Source organism: Desmodus rotundus, chromosome 4 (genome assembly GCF_022682495.2).
Source record: "Desmodus rotundus isolate HL8 chromosome 4, HLdesRot8A.1, whole genome shotgun sequence".
NCBI classification, from domain to species: domain Eukaryota; kingdom Metazoa; phylum Chordata; class Mammalia; order Chiroptera; family Phyllostomidae; genus Desmodus; species Desmodus rotundus.
The window spans coordinates 21,183,441-21,210,684 of record NC_071390.1 but is presented as its reverse complement, the minus strand read 5'-3'; the positions used below and the strand labels follow the sequence as shown (position 1 = coordinate 21,210,684).

Sequence of the window (27,244 nt, the reverse complement as noted above, 5' to 3'; positions counted from 1 at the left end):
GGCATCCAGACTGGACTCCATTCGCTCAGTCGCCAAAATTTACAAAGCACCTACTATATTCCAAGATGACTTGAGCAATATAGTTATCAGTAGGTAGTTATAACTCGGTGTTATGAACAGAACGCGTGAGGCCACGGAGGGTCACCTGGAAGACGCACGGGGAGAAGGCAGGTTTTGAAGAGCACGAGGGAGGTCATCTCGGCGGAGACAACAACGTGAGCAGACACACGCGTGGGAGAGCACGGAGTGTCTGGGGACCGGTGAATAGGCCTGGATCACAGACTCTCCCAGGAGAGTGGGGAGAGGTAAGTTTGAAAAGTACGCGCCACAGTGTGAGCGCCCTCTTCTTCCGGGTGAGGAATTTGAATGCTATCCTGGGAAAAAGGGCAACCAAGGGAGATTTGGAGCCTGCAGGGGACTTGAAAAAAGTCTTTGGCTTTGTTTAGACATTTTTGTTCTGGCTGCATTGTAGTGGGAAGATTGCAGAATGAGCCCCAAGCTTTGGGGACAGGGAAGGGGTCTTGGCCTGCCAGCAAAGTGGGGAAAGTCTGCTGCCACTGGACTGCCGAGAGAGAGGCCCGTTTGCTCTCCGCTGTCTGCAGTGCGCCTCCAGTCACTCGGGTGGCACCCAGGCTCTCAGGGATTTTCACGGACTTCAGAATTCTTTCTTTGACAAGAGCCGAGGTGAATTCCTCTCAAAGCTTTCTTGTCAGTAGTGTTCACTGCCATTGATCTTGCATTGTAGTCACCTGAATTTTCCCTGACTCCAGATTAATCAGCTATATGACCTTGGCCAAGTAAGCCTCTGTTCCTCAGTGTCCCTTCCTTTCAACCAGGGGGGAATCTCCCCTCTCCAAAATTCCCAAGCACCATGTTGGCGCCTGTCCTAGGTCTCTTTTCCCGTTACATTCTGCTCTGCATTCTCAGTCATTGCTGTGTTTTGCGGACTGGAAAGACTGGAATCGGCAGATATGGCTTCAAATCCAGGCTCAACCACTTGCCAGTTGTATGGTCCGAAGACATGATTCAACCCTGCGGGCCTCTAATTTCTTCCTCTGTAAATACAGAGTATTCATACCTACCACACTGAGTCATTAGGAGGTCAATAGAAGGAATAATTGAAATAAAGTATATAAACACCGTGCCTGAAACATAAGGCACTCACTAAAGAATGCTTACGTGATCACACGGCATACACATGTGTGCACACGCTGTAGTCTTGCTGCCTAAGCATGCAGCTTAAAACATGTGTGAGCATGGACTCAGTATCAATATTGATACTGCATATGTGCCTTGATTTTCTTATCTTTTTTAAAAGATTTTATTTATTTATTTTCAGAGAGAGGGGAAGGCAGGGAGAACAAGAGAGAGAGAAACACCAATTGGTTGCCTCTTGCACACCCCAGTAGGGCATCTGGCTTGTAACCCAGGTATGTGCCCTAGACTAGGAATCAAACAGGCGATCTGTCGGTTTGTAGGCCGGTGCTCAACCCACTGAGCCAGCCACGGCTGATTTTCTTATCTTTAAAAAGTAATGATACTGCCTGATTCATCTGTACTGAATAGTTGGAATAAAGTTGAAAAGCACACCCATTTGTAATTGCCTATTTGATATCCAACCATATATAGTTTCTCTTACAGGACTGTAAGTGTCCTGGAACAGGAACAAAGTCACTGCTTTCCCTGTGAATAAGAAGTGAGGTGGAGCCCAGCGCTTGGTGCCTGGCAGTGGAAACAATCATATTTAAGCCCCACGTTCCATAAGCAGCCAGCCCCCGAGCCGGAGGTGCCCTTCTGCCTAGCCTGCGACCCAGTCTCAGTTGCCACCTTCTACTGACTCCAGGGGCTCAAGCACAGACATCAAAAATGCTGACTTCAACTTTGTCCTTGAACACAGTATCCTTAGTTTCTAATCCCAAGCTCCAGTGGGCAATGACAGACCTTGAGATGCCCCAGATGCAAAGAAGTGGACAGGAGCCCAAAGGATCTCTCTCTACCTGTGGGGCAGAGCCAGCCCTTAGTGCTGGTCCCAGAGGATAACCGTCTGGGAAGCCTGAGCCTGGGAGGTGGCGGGTGAAAGACTAGTCAGCAGGCCGAGGCCTCTGGCAAAGGTCCTGGCCTTTAGCACAGCAAAATGACTTCTCAGAGCCCAAAGCTGCACACCACTCAGCTGTGCTACAGGGGGTTCCACGCCTAGATGACAGCCGGGCATGTGGGACCGGCCCCACCACCTCCCCTCACCTTTGCTCCTTTCCCGGCTCAGCTCAGTCCCAAGGATCCTCCAAAAGGGAGCATTCTGCTGAATTGGGACTCAAAGTCAGCCTTCAGAGTGACACACGGGGCAAATGAGTAGCTCCGCTAAGTGCCTCACTTACGTGGAAGACACTGTGGCTCAGCCACTGGAGGGCCGGGACTGCTCTGCAGGCAGGAGCAGAAAGTTCCCTGTTGGCTCCCAGAACATCGCAAAGGCTAATAGCCCTCTTAGGTGCCTTCTAACCTGCATCCGAATCTTTAGAGGCAGGGAGGGAGGGGTTGAGTTTAGGATAATCCACTTGGCTTGCTGAGGGTTTCTTCCCCACGGCTCTGGGCTGCCCAGGTGGAGGGGAAGAGGAATTCTTCTAACAACAGTAACAGCATTTATTGAGTGCTTCCTCTGTGCCCAGTACTGTCCTAAACACTGCACATGCGTTGTCGCTTTGGCTGGCCACCTACAAACAGGCACTGTTACCAAGCCCCGTTTACAAATGAGGCGACTGAGCCCCAGAGAAGTGAAATCATTTTCACAAGGTCACGGAGACCCAAGCTAGAGAAATGACCGCTTGTAGCATTTCCTTTGTCTCACATCATAGCTTGAAGGGGAAGAAAGAGTTAAGCTGGATATTCACTAAGGTCCTTGGGCTCTAAGGCGGGGTTTTAAGACTCCAGAGTATGGAGCGGCCGAAGACACTTTATGCTTCAGAATCCAAAAGCCCCAGGTTCAGCCAGTAACTAGCTCTATCACTTGGGGCAAATTGCTTACCTTCTCTGAGCCTTAATTTTCCCATCAGTGAAATGGGACTAGTAGCACTGACCCTACAGGGCTATCGTGAGGACCGGAACGGACATATGCAGCACCTGGCACCTGATGGGTGCTCAATAAATGGTAACTATGGTTACTACGCTTCTCTCCCCTCCCTTGGGTTCGCTGACCGCTCCAGCAGCCCACTGGAGTAAGTGGAAGCAGCTGGGAGCGGGGTGGAGGGAATAGGGGAAGGGAGGGGGCCGCTTGAGCGACTGCAGACCAGCCCTGAGGGCCTCACAGGGGATATTGGCCCTAGCCACAGGTGCACCAATTACTCTCCCTTGAAAAACCTGGGGGTGGGGGGCGGTACACTTCCCCCTCATTTTCCCACCCTGCTCAGCCCCGACCTTTGGTTCTGCAGAAGGCAGTGGCAGCTCCACAGCGCCAGTCCACTGGCTGGTCGTTTGTCTTCGGGTTTCATGGCCTCCCTGAGGCTCCCAGTGCCTTGGAAGTTTTCCCTCCCTTTCCCAGCCACTTCCAGTCAGCCTGGGGGTAGCTCGGGTTTCATTCCTGGGAGCTTTGCTCCAAATGGAAGTTTCTGGTTAAGATAATCCCTGGGTGAGAGTGGTCAGTGCAGGAAGAGACGGGAGCCTCTCTAAGAAGCGGTGGGAACAGCCCCACTTGTCCAGGTGCTCCGAGGAGGGAGCGGGCTCAGCTGCTCGTCTGGCAGCACCTTCCTGGCAGGGCCAAGGGGGTGGCCCTGGACAAGGGTCCAGGAGCCCACGCAGCCCCTCCTCTCAGGGCATCCTTGCCACCATCTTCCCCTGGAGGCCCGAGGGAACCCTGCAGGGCTCAGACCCTCCACCTTTCTTGCCGCCTACCCCAGCTGCGATGTCGGGCACGAAGGAAGAAACAGGGGGTCCCAGTCCCCGAGGCCACCGAATCAAACGTTGCTTTCATATGTTTCAGGAAATAGGCTTCTATACAGGTCTTCCACCTGAAATAAGTTTCTTTTGTCAAAACATGTTTTTAAAGCAAATTATCTTGTTCAACCCTTCCCTTTTAGATAAGGAAACTAAGGCTCGGGAGAGTTAAATTTCTGTGAGGGCTCCGCAGCGGCTCATTCTCAACTCCCGTATTCTCTGCCTTCGTTCCATGACTCGGTTGGGTGGAGCCCCTGGTGCCCGCCCCACATGCTGTGACAGCTACAGGTTTACTAGTCTGCAAACCCCAATACATGAGACACCCGAAGGCAGGAACCCTGCGCCAGCAACTCCACACTCAGGGCGCACAGTGAAGCTGGGGCTGAGAAGAGTTGGGTGGTCTCCATCAGAATGGGTCCAGGGTCCCTTCTCCCACCAGGCTGCCTCTGAGCCAGCACGGCCGTAACTCCAAGCATTGCCGCCCTCCTCCCCTAGACGCCCCCTTCCCCACACAAGCGCTGCTCCTCCTCTGGCTCAGCCTCTCCCACACCTCATTCCAACTGACTGTCTAACTGGAGCCATCTGCACTAGATGGGAAGCTTTGGGGGTCAAGGGTCTGTTTGACGTGCTCCCCAACACTTGCTTCCCCACACTTGCTTTAATGCCTGGCCTAGAGGAAGGGGCAGTAAATTTCTCACATGTTAGTGCAGGGCCCTAGGGAAAGGAGAAGGTTAGGATTGGCTGGGAGGAAAGGTAAGAAGCCTTGAAGGCCGACTCTCTGTGTTGTCTGTGCTGCCCTCTCCTTCCAGACAACTCGGACTGGACTCCCTCCCCACCCTGTGTGGGCTGCCGTGGGGGCTGGGAGAGGGGAGGTCAGGCCAGGTCTGAGGGGCAGGGTGGTAACGACCTGGATGCTGGCCTCTGGGAGTGAGCAGAAAGGCCATCCCTTGCAGGACACATCGGATCTGCCTTCTCCGTGCTCCCAAGCCTGCAGGGTGCACCTGCTTGGATGAAGTCAGGCTTTCTGGGCTTGAAGGCCCTCGCCCTTCATCTCACCCAGCTTCCTAGCTGCCTTGGGAAACAGCCCCCTGGGAACCCTGCCTTTCTCCTGGCTCCTCATGGTGCCTCTTGAGTGACATCACTTTGTGAACCTGGGCTTTCAGGGACTGAGCTTGCTGGCCCTACCCTCCCCAAGAGTCCCTCCCCGCGAGCCACATAGCCACCATTTGTTAGGGACTGTTGTTCAGGCCCTCTGCTAGACTCCTGTCATCCTCCTGGGGACGCATCCCCCTGGCAACTCTGTAAGGTGGAGTATGTGCCCCATTTTGCAAGGGAGGAAATTGAGGCCTAGAGAGGTGAAATGACTCACACGGTTCGCACAGGTAGGGAGCCAGGATTCAGGCTTAGTTCTGTCTGCCTCCAAAGCCCTTACTCCTAACCATTTTGCCAAGCCATAGCTGACGGGTGGCTGCTCCTGTAGCCATTTCCCTGAATTCCTTCTCTGACTGTGCTGAGGCCTGGGGGTGCCACATCAAGGTCACTGCAAATTCCAGGGGTGTTGGGGACAGTAATAAAAATTCCCTTTCCCTTCCTCTCCCCACCCACTCTGCTGGTTGATGGAGGTGCCCCCCCCCCATGCAGGCCTGCTTCCTGGGACAGGCTCCTACCAGAGGACCTGCCACCAACACTGGCCCTTCCCCTCCCTCCCGCACTTGTGCACACTCCCATCTTACCAAGGTCCCCAGAACCAAAGTCACAATTCCAGACACCAGCGCTTAGGCTCTGACCCTCCTCACTCTCAGTACCAACCTTGGGCTTTTAGTACCAACCCTTTGGTCATGGCTTCACCTTGTCTTCCTGCTTTTACTCAGAGCCCCAGCTACCAGTCATGCCTCACCTAGAAGTGTCCCTAGAAACCACCTCTCCCCCCTTGGGCTGCTAGCACCTCTTCTCGGGAACCCCCTCTTCTCCTCTGCCCAGGTCCCTCCACCCTCCACCACACCAGGGAGGATCAGGCCTGGCTTAATAGAAGTGGCTGGAACTTGAGCCCAAGTAGACAAGTCAGCCCAAACCCTGAGAAGCCTAAGACCCAGCTTCCTACTGACCCAGCCTCCGCTATCGGAACAGAGATCAGGCAGACCCTACATGGTGTGTTACCCGCGATGAATGTTTTATGAGCCTGCTCTTCATTACTTCGGGCTGTAGGAGCCAGGGAAGGTTGGGGCGGGCGGGGGGGTGGCAAACTGCTCACAGAGACACCGGGCAGGGAGATGAGGTAAGAAGTGCATTAAATGGCCAGGGGTAGCTTGTGATGGCACAGGGGATTTAGATTTAGAAGACTGAGCAAGAAAGATTTAGCAAGAGTTGGTGATGTTTGTCTAACTGAAATGACTAAATGTTGGCGGCTGGAAATAGGGAGCAGTCCAAAAAGGTAGAGGTTTTGAACCTGGGTTTGGGAACTGTGGGCCTGTGGGCAGACAGAGGGACAGCTGGAATTTGGTGTTGGTCCTGGCTACTGCCATCCTTGAAACTCACTGGCTGGTTCTCCGGGCAGTTGGCTTGCGCCCAGTGCCCTGGCTCCTCAAGGGCTTGCCATTCTGCCACTCCCAGCCCCTTTCTGGTCCTCCGGGCTCAGGGTAGCAGGAGGCTTCAAACCACACGGAGAACCTGTCCAGGCTTGGACCTGCCCCTCAAAGCTGTGTGCCGTCCTGGGCCCTTGTTCTGAGCACCTCCAGCCGGGCCCCAAGCTACAGCCCATCTGATCCTTCACGGTTAGGGGCCTTAACCCCAGTGCCAAAGCTAAGGACCTCACTTGGCACAGGATAATGTCCTGACTCCCCTCCCCTCCCTTTCATGCCCTCCCCCATTGTACTAGTGCACCATCCCCAGCCAAGGAAGGAAGGGAAAAGAAATGCAGCTTCCCAAACCAGTCCAGTGGCCCAGCTCATGTCACTGCTGCTGAGAGAGAGGCTGAGCCAGGAGTAAATGGTCTATAGGACTGGGCCTGATGAGTGCATCACCTGCCAGCCAGGAGGTGGGGGACTGTGCATGAGGGTCAGCTCTGGGCCCTGCCCAGATGAACAATTCATTCTCGAGGGTCAGCAAGAGATCCAGATGGGGAAGGGGCAACCAAATGGACCTTATTGGCACAACCCTCCACAGTAATGTGGGACTTGGGGGTCCCCCCGGAGCTCCTGCCAGCTCCCCGTCTGTCTTGCTACCACTTACTCCTCCTCTTTCCTCTGCTCTCTTTGGCTCTTAATTCCCCTTCACTCTCTCCTTTGAAGTCCCTGGTTGCTATGGAAACCCAGTGGCGGGGAAGGAAGCAGAATTTTGGGAGGTTCTGAGACGTCCATCCTAACAGGCCCTACTTACATACTTGTTTGTCCAGGTTTGGGAGACAGTACTGCAGCCTGAGGACATGGGGGCAAGCCTGGTCAGACAGCCTTGGACCTCCTTTTAGTAAAACCGTGCATGTCTGGATGGGCTCAGAGGGTCATCCACCCTGAGACTACCCTCAAGTCTCCCTGACCTTCCAGCATTTCCTAAAGCCTGGTCCAAGTCCTGGATACACAGAGGACTCCCGAACCTCCTCCTCCACTCAACAACCTCTGAGTCTGCTCACATTTTACTAGTTGCTGGCTTCAACCAGTGTCCACTGCACACCCACGACACACCAGACCCTGTTCTAGGTACTAGATAACCATCAGCGAGCAAGTCCAAGTCCCCACTGTCTTGGGAGGGATACAGAGACCAAAGCAAGTATGTGAATAAGCTACAGGATAGTATCAGATAGTGACAACTATGACAAACATTTGTGAGAAACGGACAGACCTAAGGGGCGTTGCGCTAAGTGAAATCAGTCAGAGAGACAAATGCCATGTGATCTCACTTATTTCAGAAATTATAGAAAATAAAAATAAATGAATAAATAAAATGAAACAGAAACAGATCCCCAGATATAGAGAACAAGCTGACAGTTGACAAAGGGGACGGGTGGGGGAATGGGAATTATTTTATTTTTAGTTTTTAATTAAATAAATAAATAAGATAGTGGCTTCACCACTCTCCCGGGAACAAAAAGCAGCACACTGACCGACTTTTCTGTAATGGCCTGTGCCATCGTGTGATTCACACTGCCTGTGTACATAGTGTATAAAAGAAAACGAAGCGGGGCGTGCCAGCAGAAATCTACATAGCGCGCAGCCAGCCACCATGGGGGGAGCGGAAGGGCACTCCACGCAGAGAGAACAAGTACGAAGGCCTCAGGCAAATAGGAACTGGCTTTTTGAGCTGAAGGGCGGCAGTGTGGCCGGAGCACAGCGGCCGAGTGGGACAGCAGTTAAGCGGTAAGGTTAGATGGGCGGACGGGACCACACTGGCCACGGAAAGGAGAATTCAATTCTGGAAGACACAGCCCTTCAAGCCCTCGAGATAACACGATCAGATTTATGTTTTAAAATTTGTAGGGGGAGAAGAGAGGAACCGGGGAGAGCAGTTAGGGGGCTGTTGCACTAAGTCAGGCAAGAGCTGAAGACAGCCTGCATCAGGGTGGTAGCGGCCCATAGATGGAAGAGCAGAGGCATTGGATTTGGATGCGGTCTGGAGATAAGGGCCCACGATGGTAGGGGTGGGGGGGACAGGGCCACTGACAGGAGAGTCAAAGAGCCTCCCACATTAAGCCAGCTCTATTCGTTCGCTGCCCCCTCTTGGCCCTGGGGTTGGTGGAGGTAGGAGGAAGGGAGAGAGACAGTTAATGGCAGTAAAATTTTTCCCTAACCCCAGAAATCGTTCTTTTTCCCATATTATCAGGACACTGCATTCTCCTGGTTTTCCAACCACCTATCAGATGAGCTGCACTTCCTCAACCTTCTCTCCTGGTCCCCCCCACCCTGACCTCTGACTGTTTTAGAGCACAGCCAGGCTCTGGCTGGGGCTCTTCTGCTCTCTGTCTGTGCTCACTCCCTAGGGAGTCCATTCCATCTCTTGGCTGTAAAAATCACCCGTGTGCCGAACACTCCCAAATTTGTATCTTCACACTAGACCTCTCCCCTGAATTCCACACTCATGCAACTGCCTACTCAACATCTCCGCCTGAATATTTAGTCAGCTCGGACCTAACATGGCTGTACCTAAACTCCTACTCTCCCCACTCAGAAGCTGCTCTTCCTGAAATCTTCGTCAACTCGCTGAATGACCCCTCCATCCTTTCAGTTGCTCAGGCTAGAAATTTTGGAAACCCTTCCACTCTTGCTCTCTCGTAGCCCATATCCAAACCCATCAACAAATCCTGGCAAATCTACTGGCAAAAATAAAAATAAAATCCATGTCCAAAATTCAATCTCTCCAGTCACCTCTAATCCACTATTACAATAATTTCATAATTGGCCTCCCTACTATCTACTCTCAACACAACCGCCAAAGCAGTCTTGATAAAACTCAATTCAGATCATGTCGCTCTACTGATCGAAACCCCCAACGGTCTGTCTGCTATCTCATTCAGGGTCAAAACGAAAGGCTTTTCAATGGCCCTACGTGACCTACCCTCCACGTCCACCCCTTTCACCTCTCTGGCCTCACCTCCCTTCACTGGGCTCCTTCCTCTTCCCCTGATGCAATAAGTCTTAGCACTTGCTGTTCCCTCTACCTGCATGGCTTCTCCCCCAGATATCTACATGCCTTACCTTGGTCATCTGGCTGCCCCAACATTAAGTTTTCAGAGAGGCCTTCTTTGAGCAGCCTATTTAAAATGGCTGCTACCCTGCTCCACCATTCATATTCATTCCCTTCTCTGCATTTCTCTCCACAGTGGCTGTCAGTGTTTGCTCATCCCCCACCACAACCGCTAGAATATGAGCTCCATAATGCCGGGGCTATTGTCTGTTATGTCCTGCTTTGGTTATTTCCTTCCCCAGAACAGAGCCTGGCTCATGGTGGGCACTCAATAAACAGTGAATGAATGAATGGAATTAGGGAAATACTTACAGCCCTCAAGAGGTAGCCGGGGTCTGGGTATTAAGACCTGATTTCTAGTACTCGCTTTGGCCCTAGCTATGTGAACTCTGGACCTCATGTTGTAGGCAGTGGAGAACTGGTCCTTTGCTGCTGCAGCATTCTAGAATGATGCTTAGCCACAGCCCACCTGCTGCCATTCGGCTGAGAGTAGACCACAGGGACTGACAAGACCTGGTGGAGTAAGAAGAGAGAACTCTTGCTCCTTCTTTCTAGTCAAGGCTTGGGTGGAGTCTTCGCTGGCTTTGAAATGAGAGGCAAGGTTCTGGGTTGGACTTGGAGCCTTGGTGAGGGAGGGACGGGTGAGGGGTCCAACCCACCTGCTGAGTGGGGACACATAGAGGCCTGGCCACTAGGACTGGGCCCCTCCTCATGGGGAATCTGTCCCTGTGAGGGCCTCGTGGGAAGTGCTGCTATGGAAAGGGAGGAGAAGGGGAGGTGGGAAACCAGGGCAGGTAAGAACTGACCAGGGAGGACTGGGCAAGGGCCCTCCGTGTGGATCTCCTGGGCCCGCACACTGGTCTTCAACGGAGCTCTGGGCGACCAAGCCTTCATACAGACCTCGACTGGCCCCCACGGCCCTCACAGCCAGCACCCACTCCAAGACAGAGTGGCAGGCCTTTTGGCCGAGGAAAGAAAGCCCAGGACTCCTCCCTTTTCTGGGCCTTGCAACAGCTCCCTGCTTGTTTTCCCCGAAATAAATGGGCTGAGCATATTGGGCCGGCAATAACCCCTTGAAATCAGTTGTTATCACAGTTAACAACCAGTTTGGCTTCAGTTCAGGCTGTTAACTATCAAACCACTAAGTGCCGGTAATGATTGATTCTTGGCCAGTTGCGGCTTGAGTGGGCTGTAAAACCCCATTAGCGAGGGCTCTGCGGAGGCAGCAACTCAAAGATAAACAAGGTGGTGGGTGCTCAGCCCAGCCTAGCCCCACCGCTTTGGCCTCTGCCCCTGTGGCACCATGGCCTGGGGTCCTGCTAGGATCCAACCCCTTCCCAAAACCTCAGGCAGCCTCATGGGCCAGATCCCGACTGTCCTGTCCAGCTCTACTTCCCCCCACCGCCATCAGTCATCTCCCTCCTCCCTATAGGCAGGCCAGCTCTATGGACCACGGCCCATAAGAGAAGACTCCCTCATCACACCCATGGCACAGTTCCACCCCACCACTCTGGAGTACTCAGGCATCACAAGCCTGGGGGCTTCAGGGGTAGCTGTGGCCTAACCAGTCACCAGCCTTGGCCCAGCCTGGCCCCACTTTGTGGCCAGGATCACAGGCAGGGAGAGCCTGACATTCCACTGCACCCCACCCCAGACTCCCTCCTATCCTGTGGCTTCCCCCAGGAATTGCTCTCAAACAAATAAAATGTGGGTAATTACTGGGCTAGGGGCTGGACAGGCGGCCCTGCAGATGAAAGCGTTTCCTGGACGGTCTCTTCATTTGCATGGCATCAGAAGCTGCTCAGAAGGTGTGACTTTTCCCACAGTGAGACCCCAGCTCCTTGCACAATAAAGCCAGGCTGCTCACCCAGAATTAATTAAAGGGGGAGGGGAGGGGATGGAGCAGAGGAGGAGGCACTAAGAACTGGGGGAGCTAGAAGAGAGATGTCTAGAGCCCCCTCCCCGAGTGCTCAGTGTCTATGAACCAGGAGAAACCTACTGTGCCCTCGTAGCAGGCTGGAGGAGGTGACGTAGACAAACCCCAGGGTATCCCCAAGCTGTCTATGCCAGGGTTTCCCACTGAGCCCTGAAATTCCCGATCCACCTGGATGGCCTGAGTCTGGGACTTGCAGCTGCAACTCTAGGAGGCTCATGTGGTTAGAAAGCCTTGGGGTCCTCCCCTCCCAAAGGAGGTGCCAAAGAACAGAAGCCCAGAGGGAAGACCTTTCTGGATTGGCCCACGAACTGGGCTGTGGGACCAGCCCAGGGGCACCCTCAAAGAAGGCAGCAGAAGCAGCCAGCATGGGAGGCCTCTGTTATAAAGACCGGGTCAGCTCTGCCCTCAGGGCACCTGCTGCTTCTGGGTTTTCGTTCTCCATCATCCCGTAGCATGGCGTGGTGTGATACCAGTGTCACTGGTCCACATCCAAACACATACCCCTCCACCCATCATGGACCAGTCCTCTTTTGCCTGTACCATGACCTGCTCTACCAGCCTGAGTTCTGCTCTTGGCCCCAGTGAGAGCTTCCCTTCCTATCCCATACCCAGTTCCTCTTCGTCCAGGCCCCCTCTCTCCAAAGGCAGCAGCCTCCCCCTAAATCACAGTCCTCCAGGTTCTTTTGCAGCACCTGAGCTCAGCACCTTCTGCTCACAGCTCTCTAACCAGATCTCCCAAAGCTAACACTTGTTCCACGTCACAATTGTCAACACCAGCCTTGGAGGTCCCCCCTCTGACATACCCCCACCTTGGGCCCTGGCAGCTGCTCTTTTCTTTCATTTTCTGGAGCCTGATACTTGGAGAGAAGGAGCCCAGCATCTCCTATCTGTCTCGCACACAGATCTAGGCACACAGAAAGGCACAGTTCTTGGACTCATTGAATCCATGACTGCAGCTCCGGTAGAGTCATCATCTCTGGCCCAGCGGTGGCCTGGGGAAGTGTTAGCGATAACTCCTGTTAACAGCTGGGAAGGGCATGTCTCCCAGGATCAGCTAAGGGCCTCTTCTTGCTCCTTCCCCTACTTCTTTCCTCCAGGGGAAACCCTGCAGTGACAATGATGGGGACAGGGACAGACATGGGTCCTTAGGCTAAAGAGAGGCTACTGTCAGAGCTGGGGCCTGATTTGCTGGTCTCCCAGCTCTGCCGCCAGCTGGGACAGGGCAGGGGGTGGGAAGCTGACCCCAGAAGGAATCACCCTCCAAGACACATTTTTAATACGCAAGTTAAATAAATATTTTAGTCATTTAATAGCAACTAATACACAACCTCCCCCACTGACACCCATCCTTAAAACACCTGACCTAAGTCCCTACCCCTTCCTCCCCGCCCCCACCTGGGGGTGCAGTGGAGTTCCTAGCTGCCTGGCCAGCTTGCTCTGCAGGTACTGGGGGCTCAGAAGCACCTCTGGCTGGACTAGAATAAGCCTCCCACGCCCAGGGCCCCCCCACCCAGTCTCAGTCTTGGCCACTAACCGGCCTTCCTGAGAGTTAAGAAGACACTACAGCCAAGTGGAATACAAAAATAGAGCCTCTCTTTTGTTTAAAAAAAAAAAACCCAACAGCAAACAATTATCAACAACTAGAACCCGGGGCTTCCCCGGCTCCTCCCCAGCTTTCAGTAGAGCAGACCTCGTCTTGCTTGAGTTTCTCTGTTTGTGCTCCCCTGAGATGGAAATCTCTGCGCTGGGAGCCGCGGGAGGGGCCGGGCAGGCGCCTATCGGGGCTCGGGGGCCCAAGTCCTCTGGCTGCCGCGCAAGCTGCGCGTGAACGGCGGGTAGTTGAGGAACTCAAACCGCAGGCTCTGCTCGGTGGTGTGGTGGCCGCGGGGCAGCCGCTTCATGAAGTGGACCTCGCGCTGGTGCTGCCGCGTCTTGGAGCCCTTGCGGGGCCGGCCCTTGCGAGTGAAGGCCATGTACCAGCCCTCGTACTTGGCGTTCTGCAGGGCCGTGTAGTTGTTCTCCAGCACGATTTCCGTGAAGACACAATCCTTGCCTTTGCCGTTGCTCTGCAGGTAGGGGGGCCAGACACATCGTTACTGGGCTCTCTCCGGAGCGCGCCGCCCCCTATCAGAGGCAGAGGGCAGGCGGCCCCAGACAGCAGGTGGGCACCCCAGCAGATGGCAGGGTGGGCAGGAGCTGCAGCCCCACCCCCTGCCTGGGCACCCGCTCTCTAATCCCTCACAACCCGCAGCCCACCCGGCAACTTCCTGTCCTCCCGGGCGGCAGTGACACATGGCTATCCACCGAAAGGGCTGGGCCCCAACACAGAGAGGCAGCAGAGAGGGGGCCCAGACCGTGCCCGCTCTGGCCGCCTGCCCACCAGTCTGGCCTGAGCTGCTAGCACCCGTTTCCCCACCTGCCCCCCTCAGCCCCTCAGGATTCCAGCTCCAGGGCCCCTGGGCAGCCACCCTATGGGGGAGGGGAGGCCTCCAAGGAGACGCAGAGACCCAAGCCCCAGAAGCCCAGCAAGCAGGGAGCTCGAGGCTGGAGAGGAGCCGTGACTAATGGGGCCATTTCAGAGCTCGGCGGAGGGGCTGGGCCTGCGGCTTACTGAACATTCCAAATGCTGGTACCATGTAATTGGACATAATAGCAAAGCAATTTGGCGATTTGTTAAAAAGATATATGGAATTTACCAACCTTCCCCCCCAAGCCCCTTCCCTAGCCTTCCTTCTTCCTCCTTTGCCTTTATAGCTTTTCATCTCTCAAGCAATTTCTTTCTCCCTCACCTCTCCCCCTCCTAATCATTAGATAACCCCAAGGTGGCCTTGTGTCTTTCTGCCCACCTTGTTGATATCCTGGAGGAGCTCTGCCAGCCCAGCCCACGCTCCCCAGACCCCAGCCTCCACCCCACCCCTATCCTTCTGGGGCTTCACCTTGGCAATCAGCTTCCCCTTCTTGTTCATGCAGATGTAGAGGCCTGTCTCAGCTCCTCGAACTCGAACCCGGCTCCCAAAAGTATCTGTCTCCACAATGAGCTTGGCTGTCCAGAGGAGAGGAGGGAGGTTACTGGAAGCTCCATGTCCTCACCCCAACAGGCCCACAGACTTGTCACATCCTAGCAGCAACTGCTCCAAGGCCCAGGTACCCAAGAGGCAGGCTTCAGCCCCCTAGGTAAGGTCAAGTCCCCTACCTGGGCCGCAGGCCCCTCACCTGGGTTTACAGAGGGGGATGGACAAGATCATGGTGTGCCAACTGGGCCCTGCAGAGGGGTCTTGGGGCCTTCAAACTGAAAAGACCCTCTTTTAAAACCAGACAGTAATGACGCTTAAGTCAAGGGTTCGCAACTAGAGTTTTCCTGCTAATCAAAAGATCTCTGAGAATTGTTCCAACTCCAGATATCACGTGCACGTGCCTCACAGGTTGTTTCACACATCCGGGAAGAGTGGTGACCTCCAGTCCTGAGGTCAAACGTAGCAGCATTCCCTCCTGTTTCTGGTACCTGGGGTTCGAACTCACAGCCTTGGCCGCCCCTCTTCCCCCACTGCTGTTCTGTCGAGAAGGTGATAGAGATGGGACAGTTCTCCCTAATACAGCCCCTAGCCAGCTGTTTTCCCTGAACTCAGAAAACATCTGGGAGGGTCCTGCCTCTTCCCCTTGCTTCCCAATCCCCAAAGTCCCCAGCATGTGCCCATGTCCAGAAATCAACAACTGGATGGTCTTTCTTCTTTCAACCTCCATCACAGCCAGTGACCCAACCCTTCCTGTGCGTGTAGAGGGAGAAAATCAGGCATGTTCACCTCTCAGTCTGGAAAGAAAACGTGAAGCTGAGTTCTATGCCTTCTTCCCCCTCCTGCTTCCCCTCACACAGCAAATTTGCCACAGAAGCCAATTCCTGTCCACTCTCTGTGTAACTCCTCCCTTTGAGGCTGTCCCCAAAAAGGGAGCGAGGGCTGACTTAGCCCTTTGGGATGGGACAGAAGGGGCTGGGTCTCCTGCCCTCCCCACTGCAGCGTCCAGCCCCTTCCCTCCTGCAGAAAGCAGCTCTGAAACTCCCAGAGCCGCCTCCCAGCTTACACTGACAAGGCGGCACCTTCTCTGTCTCTGAAACTACTGGGAAGATGGGCACCAAGGTCAGCAAGACAGCCCTCGATGCCCAGCCTGTGACTGCCCGCCCCCTTACATGAGCACAGAGCGGGGACCCAGCGGCCAAGTCCTCAGTCTGGCTCCGAGTCAGCCAAGGGGAAGTGCAGCTGTCACCCCTTCCCACCCACCTCCTCTTGGACCCAGCTAGCCTGCTTATCCCTCTCCTGGTCTGCCTTCCAGGGCAAAAAGTGGCTGCTTTAAGGGCCAGGAAGGACACTGATGGGAGAACTGGCAAGAGGATCTCACTTGGAGGATCCTACTAGGAAGATTCTGGCCCAACCAGTCAGATAGGGATGGAGTAGGCCCCTCTGTCACTTCCTGGGGCCCATAAGAGAGCAGCTAGGACCTCTCTGCTGTTCTTTTCCAGACCCTTCCTGTCCTGGCTGCACACCCTAAGTCTCTGCTCTTGGGCCCTCCAACTTGTACCCCTGCCTGCTGGGCAGGCAGGGACAATCCAGGAGCCTGGGAAGCCTCCTATACATGTAAAGAGAGAAGTGGGCATCAGACCTCTGATGTCTGAAGACAAGTTCTTCTATAGCCTCTTAGCCTCTTCTCCCCTCCCCCAAAGCCAAGGAGGCTGGGCCATTTGCTCTGATGGAGTAAACCCAGAAGGAGCCAGGCAGGCATTCGTTCCCATTCCTAGGAAGCTGAGAAGGGCAGCTAGCAGCCAGTTTGGAGGGACAAAGGGAAGGTAGGCTGGCCCTGCCAGCCCAGCGGGGGAGCTCGGCCACTGGGCAGGCCGCCTCCACCCCCACCACCAAGAACCCCCACTCTCCCTCCTGGATGTTTCTGGGGAGCTGGGGCTGCAGTGTACAGCGGCTTCCCCGACCGGGCTTTTGGAAAGCTTAACATTTTCAAACCTATTCTTCCACCCAGTGACAGATTTATCCCAGGAAAATTATGTCTCCTTCTCCAGCTTTGAAGGGAAGTCAGCTACGTCGACGCAGAAAAAATGCAGCGAGACATACTCGATCCCCCAAACTGGCTCGAGAAGAGGAGAAAGTATTCAGGAAATGTTTAAAAAGGTGAAAGTAAGAAGAGTTTTAATCGCTCTGCCAGACGCGGGGGTCTCTCCAGAGATTCATAGAGAACAATCTTGAGCCTCTTTTTTAACATTTACAGACTTGCAACTCTTTTCAAACTCCACATCTGAAAAAAAAGGCTCGTTCTTTTTCTGTTTTATATCATTCTTCATTTTTCTTCTTAGCTCTTAAAATGCCTCACCTTTTTATTACATTTTAATAGAGTCTTCCCCTCTGCTTTCATGCTTGTTTAACTTGGTCATTATTTAAAGGTTTTTAAACTCACAATAATCGCTCTCTAAAAACAACACCAGCCGCCCAGAGGGCTTGCTTTTCTCTGGGTACATCAGGACTCTGGAAATTGGCCTTGTTTCAAGGCAGGAATATTGAATGTTTTAGAAATCAATCAGTCCTCAGCTTCTCCACTGGGCAGTAGCTCCCTGTACTCACCACCCCACCGGGAGCCGGGAGCCGAGAGCCGGCTCTGACCCACTGCCTGGGTCCCTGGGCAAGTGGAGCAGGGAGGGCCCCTTCCCCTTCCCAAGCCTAGTCCCCGTGTGTAACTGACCCTTCTGATCAAAGCATTTAAAGGTTCATAGCATCCCCCCCACCAAGCTGGGAGAGTTGGGGGGACTTCTCTCCCTTCTCTTTCCCACTCCCCTTTTGTGGACCCTGGCGACATATCCTCTTTCAAGAGCTTCCCTTAAACCTGGGCCCCCTCCCCCTGAACCCTCTGCCTCCACCTGCAGCTGGGGAGGGGTGTATGAAAGGGGGAGGTGTAAAGGGAAATTCCTGGATTCATTCATCTGCTGGGCAAGGAAGGGGCACCTGTGGGCCAAGTACTCCCCAAGGTCCCTTCCCAAACCCTCTCTTCTCCAGCTGACCCCCAAAACACTCTTTTTGCCTTAACCCCTTGCTTTCGGAGCTGGGAGCCTGCAGAGCCCTGGCCCACACAGTTACTGCTGGTGGGTCCAATCACAGCAGGCCCGCTGGAGAAGGGGGCGCGTTCCCCGAGCTACCTTTACCCCGCCGCAGTGCAGCTCGCCTTACCGAAGGGGTCCCCGTCTTCTGCCATGGCGTTGATGCGCTTGTTGGCCAGGACCTGCACGTGCTTCCCGCTGGTGCGGCTGTAGAGCTGGTAGGTCCGGATGAGGCGGCGGCTGAGCTGATCCGTCACCAGGCTCTGCTCCCTCACATGCTGTGTAAAATTAGGTGAGGACTGAACAGTTACCTTTAGGAAATTGAAAAATACACAACACGCCATTATAATGCTACTCTGCCCAGGGGCCCCAGTGGTCCCCATTGCCCTGTACCCCACCTCCACTGCCCCAGGCAGCTGGCAGGGGCTGGGGGTCCCCCCAACATGCCAGCTCAGGCTACCACCCCCCACCCAGGAAAGCCGGGCATACCCAACCTAGCATGGATGAGCCAGGGGGATGGGGAAGGATCTGGACCCACCTGTTGGGAAACACCCTGGGACTCGCGGCCAGCTCGGAACAGGGAAGCCAGCTCCCTGCCCAGCGCAGGCCCCCCGCCCGGGCCTTCCTAGAAGAGCAGGGCGCTTTTAAGTAAGGAGGCAGCGCTGCCTGACCCCTGACATTTATAAAGACAAATTTACGGAGCAAATGTTGAGAGCGCAGAGGGCCTAGGCACCTGGTCTTTCCGCCAGACCCGCCACAAGCCTCCCCCGAGAGCCGCGGGGAGGGCTCCTGAGACAGGCACCCAGACTTCTGACAAGAACGCTCCCTTGGCCCAGACCTGCCCCCTTCCTCGGCGGCCAGGTGCGGCTGCCCGCGGAGTACCCCAACCTGGCTAGAATGCGTGGGAGACAACGCTGGACTTGGAGACCTTGGATTCTAGCCTCCACACGCACTGACTGTGTGACCTTGTGCGGGGCGCTACCTCTCTGTTCCTCTAGCTCCCGACTCGGGATAGTTCGGGGTTGGGTTTCTAAGGTTCCTTCCAACCCTGCCGCGCTGGCCGCAGCGTCGGTCCTCGTGCCCCTGCCCGCCTTGGCCAGCCGGCGTTCCCCGCCGGCCCCCGGCCCCCGCCTCCGCGCAGTGCGCCTCACCTGGGCTTGGAGGCAGAGAACCAGCAAGTGCAACAGCCTGTGGGAGACAAAAGCGGGCGAGAGAGAGAGGGGCGCAGGGTGAGCGAGGGGCGCGGCGCGCAGCCGGCGGGGACGGGGCGGCGGTACTCACAGGCAGCTCAGCGCCGAGCGGGGGCTGCCCATGGCGCGCGGCCCGGGGAGCGCGGGGAGCCCGCGCGGGATCACGCCGGCCCGCGGGCACACGAGCCGAGACCGGCGGTGAGCGAGGGCTGCTCGAGGGCGGGAGCCCAGCGGCGATGCCGACACGGCTCCGCAGGTCCCGTGCAAGGTCGAGCTGGCCGCGCCGAGTCGCTCTGCGCCGCTACCGGAGCCGGTGGCCGCTGGCTACTCAGGAGCCGGAGCAGGCGGAGGGTAACGGGCCGGCAGGGTGGGTGGGTAGGTGGGAAGGGGAGGGGGAGGGGTGGGGGCGGGGGGCGCCGCACCGGGCGCGAGGGGGGAGCGCGGGGCGGGCGGCCGGAGCCCGCAGCCCCAGCTTGGAGCTGGGGCCGGGACGCAGCCCGGGGCGGGGGCGGGGCGGCCGGGGCGGGGCGGCCGGCGGGTCTGGGATTGGGGGTCTGGGCCAGGGGAGGGGTCTGGGGACCCGCCGGAGGGGCGTGGGCGGCCGGGGTGGGCGCCTCCCCCCCCCCCCGGCCTGTCCCCTCGCGCGCTCTTGAGGTCTAGACACGCGGGGATAGGGGGTGTCTCGGGAGCCAGCTCCATGGAGTCCGGAGACCCTCCGCAGGGGTTTCCTGGACCGCGGGCGCGTCTGAGTTGGAAGGTGCCAGGGCTCCACCGTGGGGCCCGTCAGCTCACGCCTCTGCCTATCCTGAGGGTCTCTGAGCCACCTACTGTGCGCTCCTGCTGCGACCTCCCCTGGGAAGTGGCCGCTGACTCTGGACTGAAGGGCAGTCCGTGCCTGGGCGACGGGGATCCGACCCCCATCCTTCTGCTGAGTACCCCACCTTGCCTGTCTCTCCATCTCTCTCAGTCTTCAGGAAGCCCCGAGAGAGAGAAATGTCTCCTTCTTACCCTCCAGCACCCATTAGCACCATCACCTCTCGCTCCTGTTCCCCAACCCCTCCTAATACAAATACACACACAAGGAAGCTTGGGAGGAACCACGACCCACCTATGCGGGACCCAGAAGTCCCTGGCAAGGACCCCCAGTCCCTGCCAACCCCCAAGGCAACAGGCAGATGGGGCAAAAATAACTACTCTTAGCTGTTTTTCCTGGAGAAGAGACTTGCATCCAGGGCGCTAACTTTCTCTCTCAGAGTCCCATTATTTGTGCACTTAATAGGCATGTACACACCTACTGTGTATTAGACAGAGACTGGTGCTTTCTGTCACCTGGTGCAGAGGGAGGGGGAGTGCCAAAGGAGGAGGTATGGTCTTGTCTATGTCTTTCCCAGGCCCTCATCGCTTCCCCTGGCGGGCACACGAGGGAACCCCGGAGCCTCTGGAACCCCGGAGCCATGGTGCTTCTTTGGGAGCAGCTTGGGTGGGCAGAGGTGCCCTGGGATAGGTACTTCGGAGGAGCAGGTCGAGCCGCTGATGCTCTGCCCAGCTGCTGCCTTTGACCACACCCCCTTGCCCCACGGGGGGGGGGGGGGCGGGGCGGCCCTCGTGTCCTTGGGGGTTAGGCTGGAGGGGTTGGGTGGTCTTAGGAAGCCATTAGGCCAAAGGCAGCAGGTAGGCCCTTTTCCAACAGTAGAGCCAGGTTCTGCCTCCCTCCCCTCCTCTACCTCCCCCCACTCCCAGCCACAACGCTAACACTGAGAAATATGGGAGAACAGAGTCAGAGGACTTATCCCAAAGATGTCATCACTCTTCAGAGGAGTGGACTTCCTGAGCCCACCTGTCACCCCCTCCAGGAGCCGATTCACTCAGCAGGCTCCTGCCCAGATAGACCTCCAGGCCCAGACCATGTCTGACCAGCTCAGAGCTGGCAGGCCATGGCACAGAGCCAGGCAGGGCTGTTCTGCAGTTAGCATTTGAGATGAGTGTTCAGTGGGGAAACTGGCTGAGCATTTAGACCTCAGCCCGTGTGCGGTTCCCCAGGGAGACTTGCCTTCACCCCCTTGCCTCAACAGATAATAATCATAAACACCACCATTTACTGAGCACTTGTGTTTGCTACAGGCTGGGCTTACACCCTCTCCTCTCAACCCCACTGGGAGATGGGCCCATTGGGTGGGTGGGTGGGGAAGACAGATGACGTGGGCTCCAGTGCCCACCACCCAGACCAGCCCCTTTCCTTTATTGTGCTCCTCTGTGTTAGAGGCCTGCGGGACACCTGTTGAGTGTCTACCTCCCCAGCTGCACTGCAGGATACTCACCATCTTAACCTCATGCCTGTGAATAGCAGGCCCTTGAAAAAGTTTATTTGCATATATTTAACGAATGAAGGAGTGGAGAGATGGAGAGCAGAGGATCTGAAGGGCCTTCTCCTCACCCAGTTCTCTGAAAATGGTCTGACGAGAACAGGGAGCCGGACGCAGGCATTCAGCCAACCTTAGTGTGTTGTGCATAGTCCTGGAGCCACAGCCAGAGCCACTCAGGGCTCCCGTCCTTCCCTGGAATGGGGGTGAAGGCCAGAGCTCCTGGATCCAACCAGGGTCCAACCCAAGTTCTGGAGCCCCCAGAAGGTTCCGAAGGCCCTGAGATGAACCTCAATAATCATAACCACCCTTTCTCTCCCCCCTGCCCCAGAGAAGATGGGCATCTGGGGCCTAAAAGTGTGGACACCAGGACCTTAACCTCTTCCAAAGAGCCTGCTTGTGTGGGGCCAGAATTCCTTTACATTTGGAGAAATTCCCCTGAACTTGATCCTGTACAATTTGGGGAGATGAAAAGAATCTCCCCAAAAGTCTGTGTCTCTGAAGGGCGGCAGATGGGGACACACTCGCACTCGGCCCCAGGTACTGTCTGGGCACACTCTGAGTGACAGATGCAAAAATATTCCTCCAGGGCCCCAGCAGGCCGCGCTCTCCCTCCCTCACTCCCTTGCTCGCCTCCCAGCCAGCTAGCTTCTTCCTTTATCTTATCAAAGCCCCGTAATTACAATTGCTATTTTGTTTCTTCGAATCTGCAATCAGAGCTCCCTGGCCCTGATGAGGGAGCGCCTGTCAACCTGATCGCTGAGTGACAGCCTGGCCGCCTTTCCCGGCCACCCCCACACTTCGCAAACACACACACACACACACACACACACACACACCCGCTCGCCTCCTACAAACACAAACACACACTCCTCACCAACACAAACAGCTTCTCTCCACAAACACGCCCTCGTGGAGACCCAAACACACACCTTCAACCTCTTTCCAAATGTATCCCTCGCCCCTGGCCCTCCCCTGGCCCCTCCGATCCACACCAGGTTGCACGGGCCTCCCGGGCTGCCACTCTCTCCCTGGCGTGCCTCCTGCGCCAGGTGTTCAAAGCGCTGCGGTTTCTCTGCTGGCCGTTCAAACGCAAATTGTGCACTGCGGACACCATCTAGGAGTCCTCCCGATCTCCCCGCGATAGGCAGGCCTGCCTTTCCTCCCGTGGTCTGCAGACCCGGGGGTACGCCTTCATGCCTCAGCGCTCCGTGGCCGGAGTGAATTGGCAGCGCTCCTACTGTGCGCTGAGGGTGTAGAAGGGGGATCCAGGAGAGACAGGGTTGGGGGAGACGAGGAGGGAGAAAAAATAATTCCTAGCATTATCCGCCGGGTGCCTGGTCTGGCCGGGAAACTCCTGGACGCAGGAGCAGATGTGGATTAGGCCCCCACTGCGGGCAGGAGCTCGCTCTGCGCTGCCCAGTCACTCTCGGAGACCCACCAAGACGACAGCCGAGGCACACAGTGAGCCATCAGCCGCTTGCGTGGGGCAAGGCAGGCAGTATGGTGGGGCGGAGCCACATGCAGGGGGTAGCTGGGTTGGCCTCCCCCTGCCCCTGGATGATTTTTCCCGGCACCCAGCAGGTCTCCCGCGCCTCCAACCTTGAACATGCGGAGGACTTTGGAGGCTATAGGTGAGAGGAGGTAGGGCAGCGCTCTAACAGAAGTCCTTCCAGTGAATGATGAATGAATGAATGAACGTACCTAGTCAACCTTACTTACTCCCTCGCCTATCACCTAAACCTCGGCGGCCAGACCACTTGAGGGCAGCGAGCTCCTGCACGCCTAAAGCCCCTAAAGAGGCGACGTGGGGCAGCGACAGGGCCACAGGCGGTTTCAACGTTGCCCACCAGAGGGCGCCAGCTCCCCCCCTTCTACCTCGTGCTGCGGTAAGGTGATTGGTCTCAAGCCTGGCTACCCTATAACACCACCCTGGTTCTTGGTGGAAGCACTTCAGGGAAGTTCTCAGGGAGAGGATAAAGGGGCCTGCGACCCTGATCACTGCAACAACAACAACAAAAAATAGAGGGGTCATCTTCCTTTCTCCTCAACTTGAGGATAAAAGGAAGTTAAAAACTGGACCTCTTTGCCCCTCACCACAGAGCAGGAAACCTCTTACAGGGATACATTGAGGGGGGAGTGCTTTCCAGGGGCATTCTCTCCAAAGTTTACCTAGCTGGCCCAATACCACCAGCCCCTTGGGCTTATCTAGGGACCCCTCCTACTTGCTCAACTCATTGTAGGAGGGAGTGGGCCTGCCATGGCCCCCCCCCACCAACACTGTTCTCTGTCCATCCTCAGCATGTCTGGCCCCAGGCTACCCCAGGAGTTAACCTTTTATTTGTTTGTTTGTTTGTTTGTGGGCATTGAGACACCCCACCCCGTCAACACAGCTGCTGAACTGCTGACCCCAGAGTTGGTCACATACACATATGTCCCTTTCTCTTCTTGGCATAGCAGCAGCCAAGCCCAAGAACCACCTGATTCCAGGCACCAGAGACCCTAGACCAGGCGGTGGGGGGAGGGGGGAGGGGGGCAGAAACCCCTTAACCCAGGAGACTGAATCCCAGAGGCTCCTCTCTGCCCCCATATGCCAGGCCACCCGGATTCTGGTTTCCCTGTCACCCAATCTGGTCAGCCCCCTCCATCTGGCCCCTGGAATCAGGTTTCTAAGGCCCCACAGCAGCTCAGAGACAGCCAGCAAGACTGGAAGGAGCAGAGACTTGCCTCCTCCCTACCCAGAGCCCCTTCATGGGGCTAGAGATGCACATTCCTCCGGCTGCTTAAACCCCCTTATCTGCCCCCCTGCCCATCTGCTTGAGTGCTGACAGAGGCCCAGACCCCTTGTTTGGACGGTGATAACCTCCTAGGATGGCCCTCCCCCACCTGTAGGGATTTGGAACGGGCCTGGTGTTGGGAGGTCCTCTCCTAGCAAGGCACTTTGGGCCTGGGCCTGGGCCGGGCCTGAGGATAGCAGTATCCTACATTACCTCCCCCTCCCCCAGACCTGGGGCCACCCTCAGTGCTGCCACAGTGCCACCTGGTGGTCCCTAGGGGAATGCCACCCCAGCAGGGAAAGAAGTCACACGAGTTGCAAAAAACAAACACACAAAATAAAACAAAACACTCTACACTTTATTTCACTGTTTATCCAAAATGTAAAAAGTGTTTAAAATGTTTAGTCCTGAGCTTTAGATGCTGACCTCTCACCTCACAGACAAGTGCAGAGAGAGGGTCAGGACAGTTCAGAGTTCCTCCCACTGCTGGAGAAAAAGGAAGCCTCCAGTATGGTATAGACTTAGAAACTAACACCATCGTCCTATGAAGAATGGGACCCCCTTTCTTCTAGCACCAGCCCAAGACCTCCCACCCCACCCATCCTCTTCAATGAAGAAGACATTTAAAATCCTTGGTACTTGCACAGCAACACGGGGCATGGCACGCACGGCGGGCAGCTAGCTGACCTGAGGAGAGTGAAGAAGGGATCAGCATGCAGGCCCTCACCTGCTCCTCCTGCTCTCCCAGACCCTGCTGAGCACCCTTCCCTCCCACTCACCAAGGAGGGCTAGGGTCTGCCCCTCTGCTTCTTGGCAGGAAGGATGGGGCACAACTCAGCTTCCTCCTCCTCACTCCCCTCTTCTTCGCTCTCTTCTTCCTCAGAAACATCACTGCTTACAGTAACTGGGGTACACACACATAATAAAGGGAGGGGGAGAAGGTTAAAGCCAGGCCCCTTTCATACCACATGTCATTTATTCATCCACTGTGTTGCTAGGCCTGCAGGGTCCTGACCTCCCAGAGCTTATGGTCTAGATGGGAAGACCCTCAGATACTAAACTGGGTACCAAAGAGCCAAAGGATTACACATCACTGGAGCTGGAGAAGCTGGGACAGGTTCCATGAACGAGGCATGAGTAGGACAGAAAGGGGAGGGCACATCATGTAGAACCTGTGTAGCAGCCACAATGGGATATAAGGCTGGGATGGGGAGTGTGGAGTCAGGGGAGACCTGATGGAGAGTCCACTGGGTGCAAGGGAGAGGACTCTCACCAATCTGGTGGCGCCCAGTGATCCGCACAGGACCAGAACCTGACTTCAGGCGGAAGGTTACAGGAGGTTGGAGTTGGAAGTCGTCCAAACTGAGCTGGGAGGAAGACAGGGATGAGGCCTGGCCCACCTCTGCCCTCCCCCACCCCCCGAGGTATGGCCGGGGAACTCACCATGGGTTGGCAGGACAACTTGAGGTTGGCCACAGGGACTGCAATCTCCTGGTGGTCATGGCTCCGGGCCACAACTTCTACCACATTACACTCATCTTTGGCCCCCTCGGTGAGGCAGAGCTGGGAAAGTGCACACAAAGCCTTGGGGTCTCCCCAAGCAAGTGTTGACACCACTGTGGAGGCATCTACCCTAGAACTTCCCAGGCCTCAGGGGTCCCTGAATTACCTGGCGAAGGGAGCGGGCCATTGGGAGGTTGGGCAGAAGAGGTGACTCCCAGTGAAAGGGAGGTTGGGGATGGAGTACAGGTAGAGAGAGACCCATCGGTTGCCAGCTCAGGTTCAGCTATTCACCTCAGCTTCCACCCCTCTTCCCCACCCCTCACCATGGTCAAAGCCAGCACGTGCTCTGCATCATCCTCTTCCGCTACCTTGAAGGTGAAAGAGCGGGTGTGGCCAGAGAGCTCGCATCCTGGAAGAAATAACAGTGAGTGTACCTACGTGTGAGAGTGCATGTATATGGGGGGAGGGAGGGCGTTTCATCAAACCTCCATCACGTGCAGCCAAGGATTGACCGGCATTTACACGCCCACTTCTTTGGAACAACGGGGGCGCTCAGCCCTGGGCCACACCCAATACTTTTGGGCCGGGGTCTCACCACCACTTCTGCTCCAGCTGCCGCGTGCCAGCGGCCCCCTCCCTGCCCCCCGCGCCCGACCTGGCCCAGGTCGCGCACCCATCGGCATTCCCATTACTCAGGCCTTCCTCTTACCGCCCCAGAACTACCCTCACCCCCTTCTTTCTCAATACCGAAGAAAAAACTGTCCATAGTGACCGGAGCCGGGGCCCGCAGCCCACAGACACCGCCGGCCCGGGTTCGGCTCTCCTGACTCAAAAACGCTAAAGCAGCGGCGGCGCCGGCGGCCATGATGCAGCGGGCGCTCGGGAGCCCCGCCCCTGACACGTACAAAGCCGGGAACTCCGGCGGATTCCGGCTCCGCCTTTTAAAGGGAACGCTCGCCACGCAGACGCGGCGGACCCCGGGCTTTTCCGCCCAACTTCGCCCTGGCGCGCTCGGCCTCTGCTCAGACCGGAGTCTACACCGCAGAGGAAGTAACATGAGATTAAGTACGAATTTAGGATTAATGTTCCTGCCCTCCTTGCTCATTACGACCAAGGCTTTCTGAGGGCGGCTCCTACCTCGTCACTAGCTCATCACATCTAGTGTTTCTCCCTCTCCCAACCCAGGGTAAACTTGTCAAAGAGGAACTAGATATGAAAATGGAAACCTTCCTAATTCCCCCAGCAGTTTCAGGGCAGCATTTTTTCTTATAAAAGCAAAACATTGTAAAGGCATTCAGATTTGCCTTTGCTCCTAGGGAACCGAGGAGCCTGAAATAAAACTTCCAGCTCCGGGCCATCTCGTACTCAAAATCTCTCCATCCTCTCCTAGATATACTTCCTGCCGACGACCTTGAAGCTGTCGATACGGCCCATCCCTCACTGAGCCTCCAGACTGGCTGGATGCTGGCGCCGGCCAGCAGAGGACTAACTCCTGCTCCACGTAGACGCAAACTCTCAACTTGTACGGTATTTCGCAATCAGCCCGGGAACTTCCTTCCGACTCGGCCTCCTGTCTCATTATTTGGGCTACTCTCCACACCTCTCACCGTCTGACTAAAGGACCAGGCAAATCGTGTTCCTCATCATATTTGATGGCAGGACCTCACTCAATTAAGTTGCCCCAATTCCCACCGAAGTTATAACTGGCAAAAGGGTGGCTAGGCCAAGAACCTTTTATCTTTTGCCTTGCCTTGAGGAAAACCTGAGAAGAAATCTTTTCTGGAGATGGGAGT

General features: G+C 55.9%; 2 protein-coding genes across 3 annotated transcripts; both read right to left on the bottom strand.

The window, feature by feature from the left end:
• Positions 1–13,104: 13,104 nt before the first annotated feature.
• FGF8 (fibroblast growth factor 8) lies at positions 13,105–17,932 on the bottom strand. The gene is made up of 3 exons (XM_053922710.2): positions 17,752–17,932; positions 14,470–14,576; positions 13,105–13,599 (listed from the first exon to the last, which is right to left on the bottom strand). The coding sequence occupies exons 1-3, from the start codon at positions 17,774–17,776 to the stop codon at positions 13,309–13,311; spliced, it is 423 nt and encodes a 140-aa protein (XP_053778685.2). The 5' UTR covers positions 17,777–17,932; the 3' UTR covers positions 13,105–13,308.
• Positions 17,933–24,285: 6,353 nt separating this feature from the next.
• On the bottom strand, positions 24,286–26,336 carry NPM3 (nucleophosmin/nucleoplasmin 3). 2 transcript variants are annotated; one of them, XM_024555422.2, is made up of 6 exons: positions 26,199–26,336; positions 25,775–25,860; positions 25,392–25,511; positions 25,222–25,315; positions 24,728–24,852; positions 24,286–24,635 (listed from the first exon to the last, which is right to left on the bottom strand). In XM_024555422.2, exons 1-5 carry the CDS (start codon positions 26,314–26,316, stop codon positions 24,737–24,739), a joined length of 534 nt encoding a protein of 177 aa, XP_024411190.1. In that variant the 5' UTR covers positions 26,317–26,336; the 3' UTR covers positions 24,286–24,635; positions 24,728–24,736. The 2 variants fall into 2 exon arrangements, with proteins under 2 accessions (XP_024411190.1, XP_024411191.1); XM_024555423.2 differs by having other exon boundaries at positions 25,820–25,860.
• Between the last annotated feature and the right edge of the window lie 908 nt (positions 26,337–27,244).

Excerpts from the sequence above, each read along its gene's own strand:
- NPM3 (XM_024555422.2), bottom strand. The coding sequence starts at position 26,316 with ATGGCCGCCGGCGCCGCCGCTGCTTTAGCGTTTTTGAGTCAGGAGAGC. Across the intron at positions 25,861-26,198 it reads TATGGACAGTTTTTTCTTCG|GATGCGAGCTCTCTGGCCAC; the intron begins GTATTGAGAAAG and ends TATTTCTTCCAG. Across the intron at positions 25,316-25,391 it reads AGTTGTCCTGCCAACCCATG|CTCAGTTTGGACGACTTCCA; the intron begins GTGAGTTCCCCG and ends TCTTCCTCCCAG.
- FGF8 (XM_053922710.2), bottom strand. The coding sequence starts at position 17,776 with ATGGCAGAAGACGGGGACCCCTTCG. Across the intron at positions 14,577-17,751 it reads AGAAGACGGGGACCCCTTCG|CCAAGCTCATTGTGGAGACA; the intron begins GTAAGGCGAGCT and ends TCCTCTGGACAG. Across the intron at positions 13,600-14,469 it reads AGGGGAAGCTGATTGCCAAG|AGCAACGGCAAAGGCAAGGA; the intron begins GTGAAGCCCCAG and ends CCCTACCTGCAG.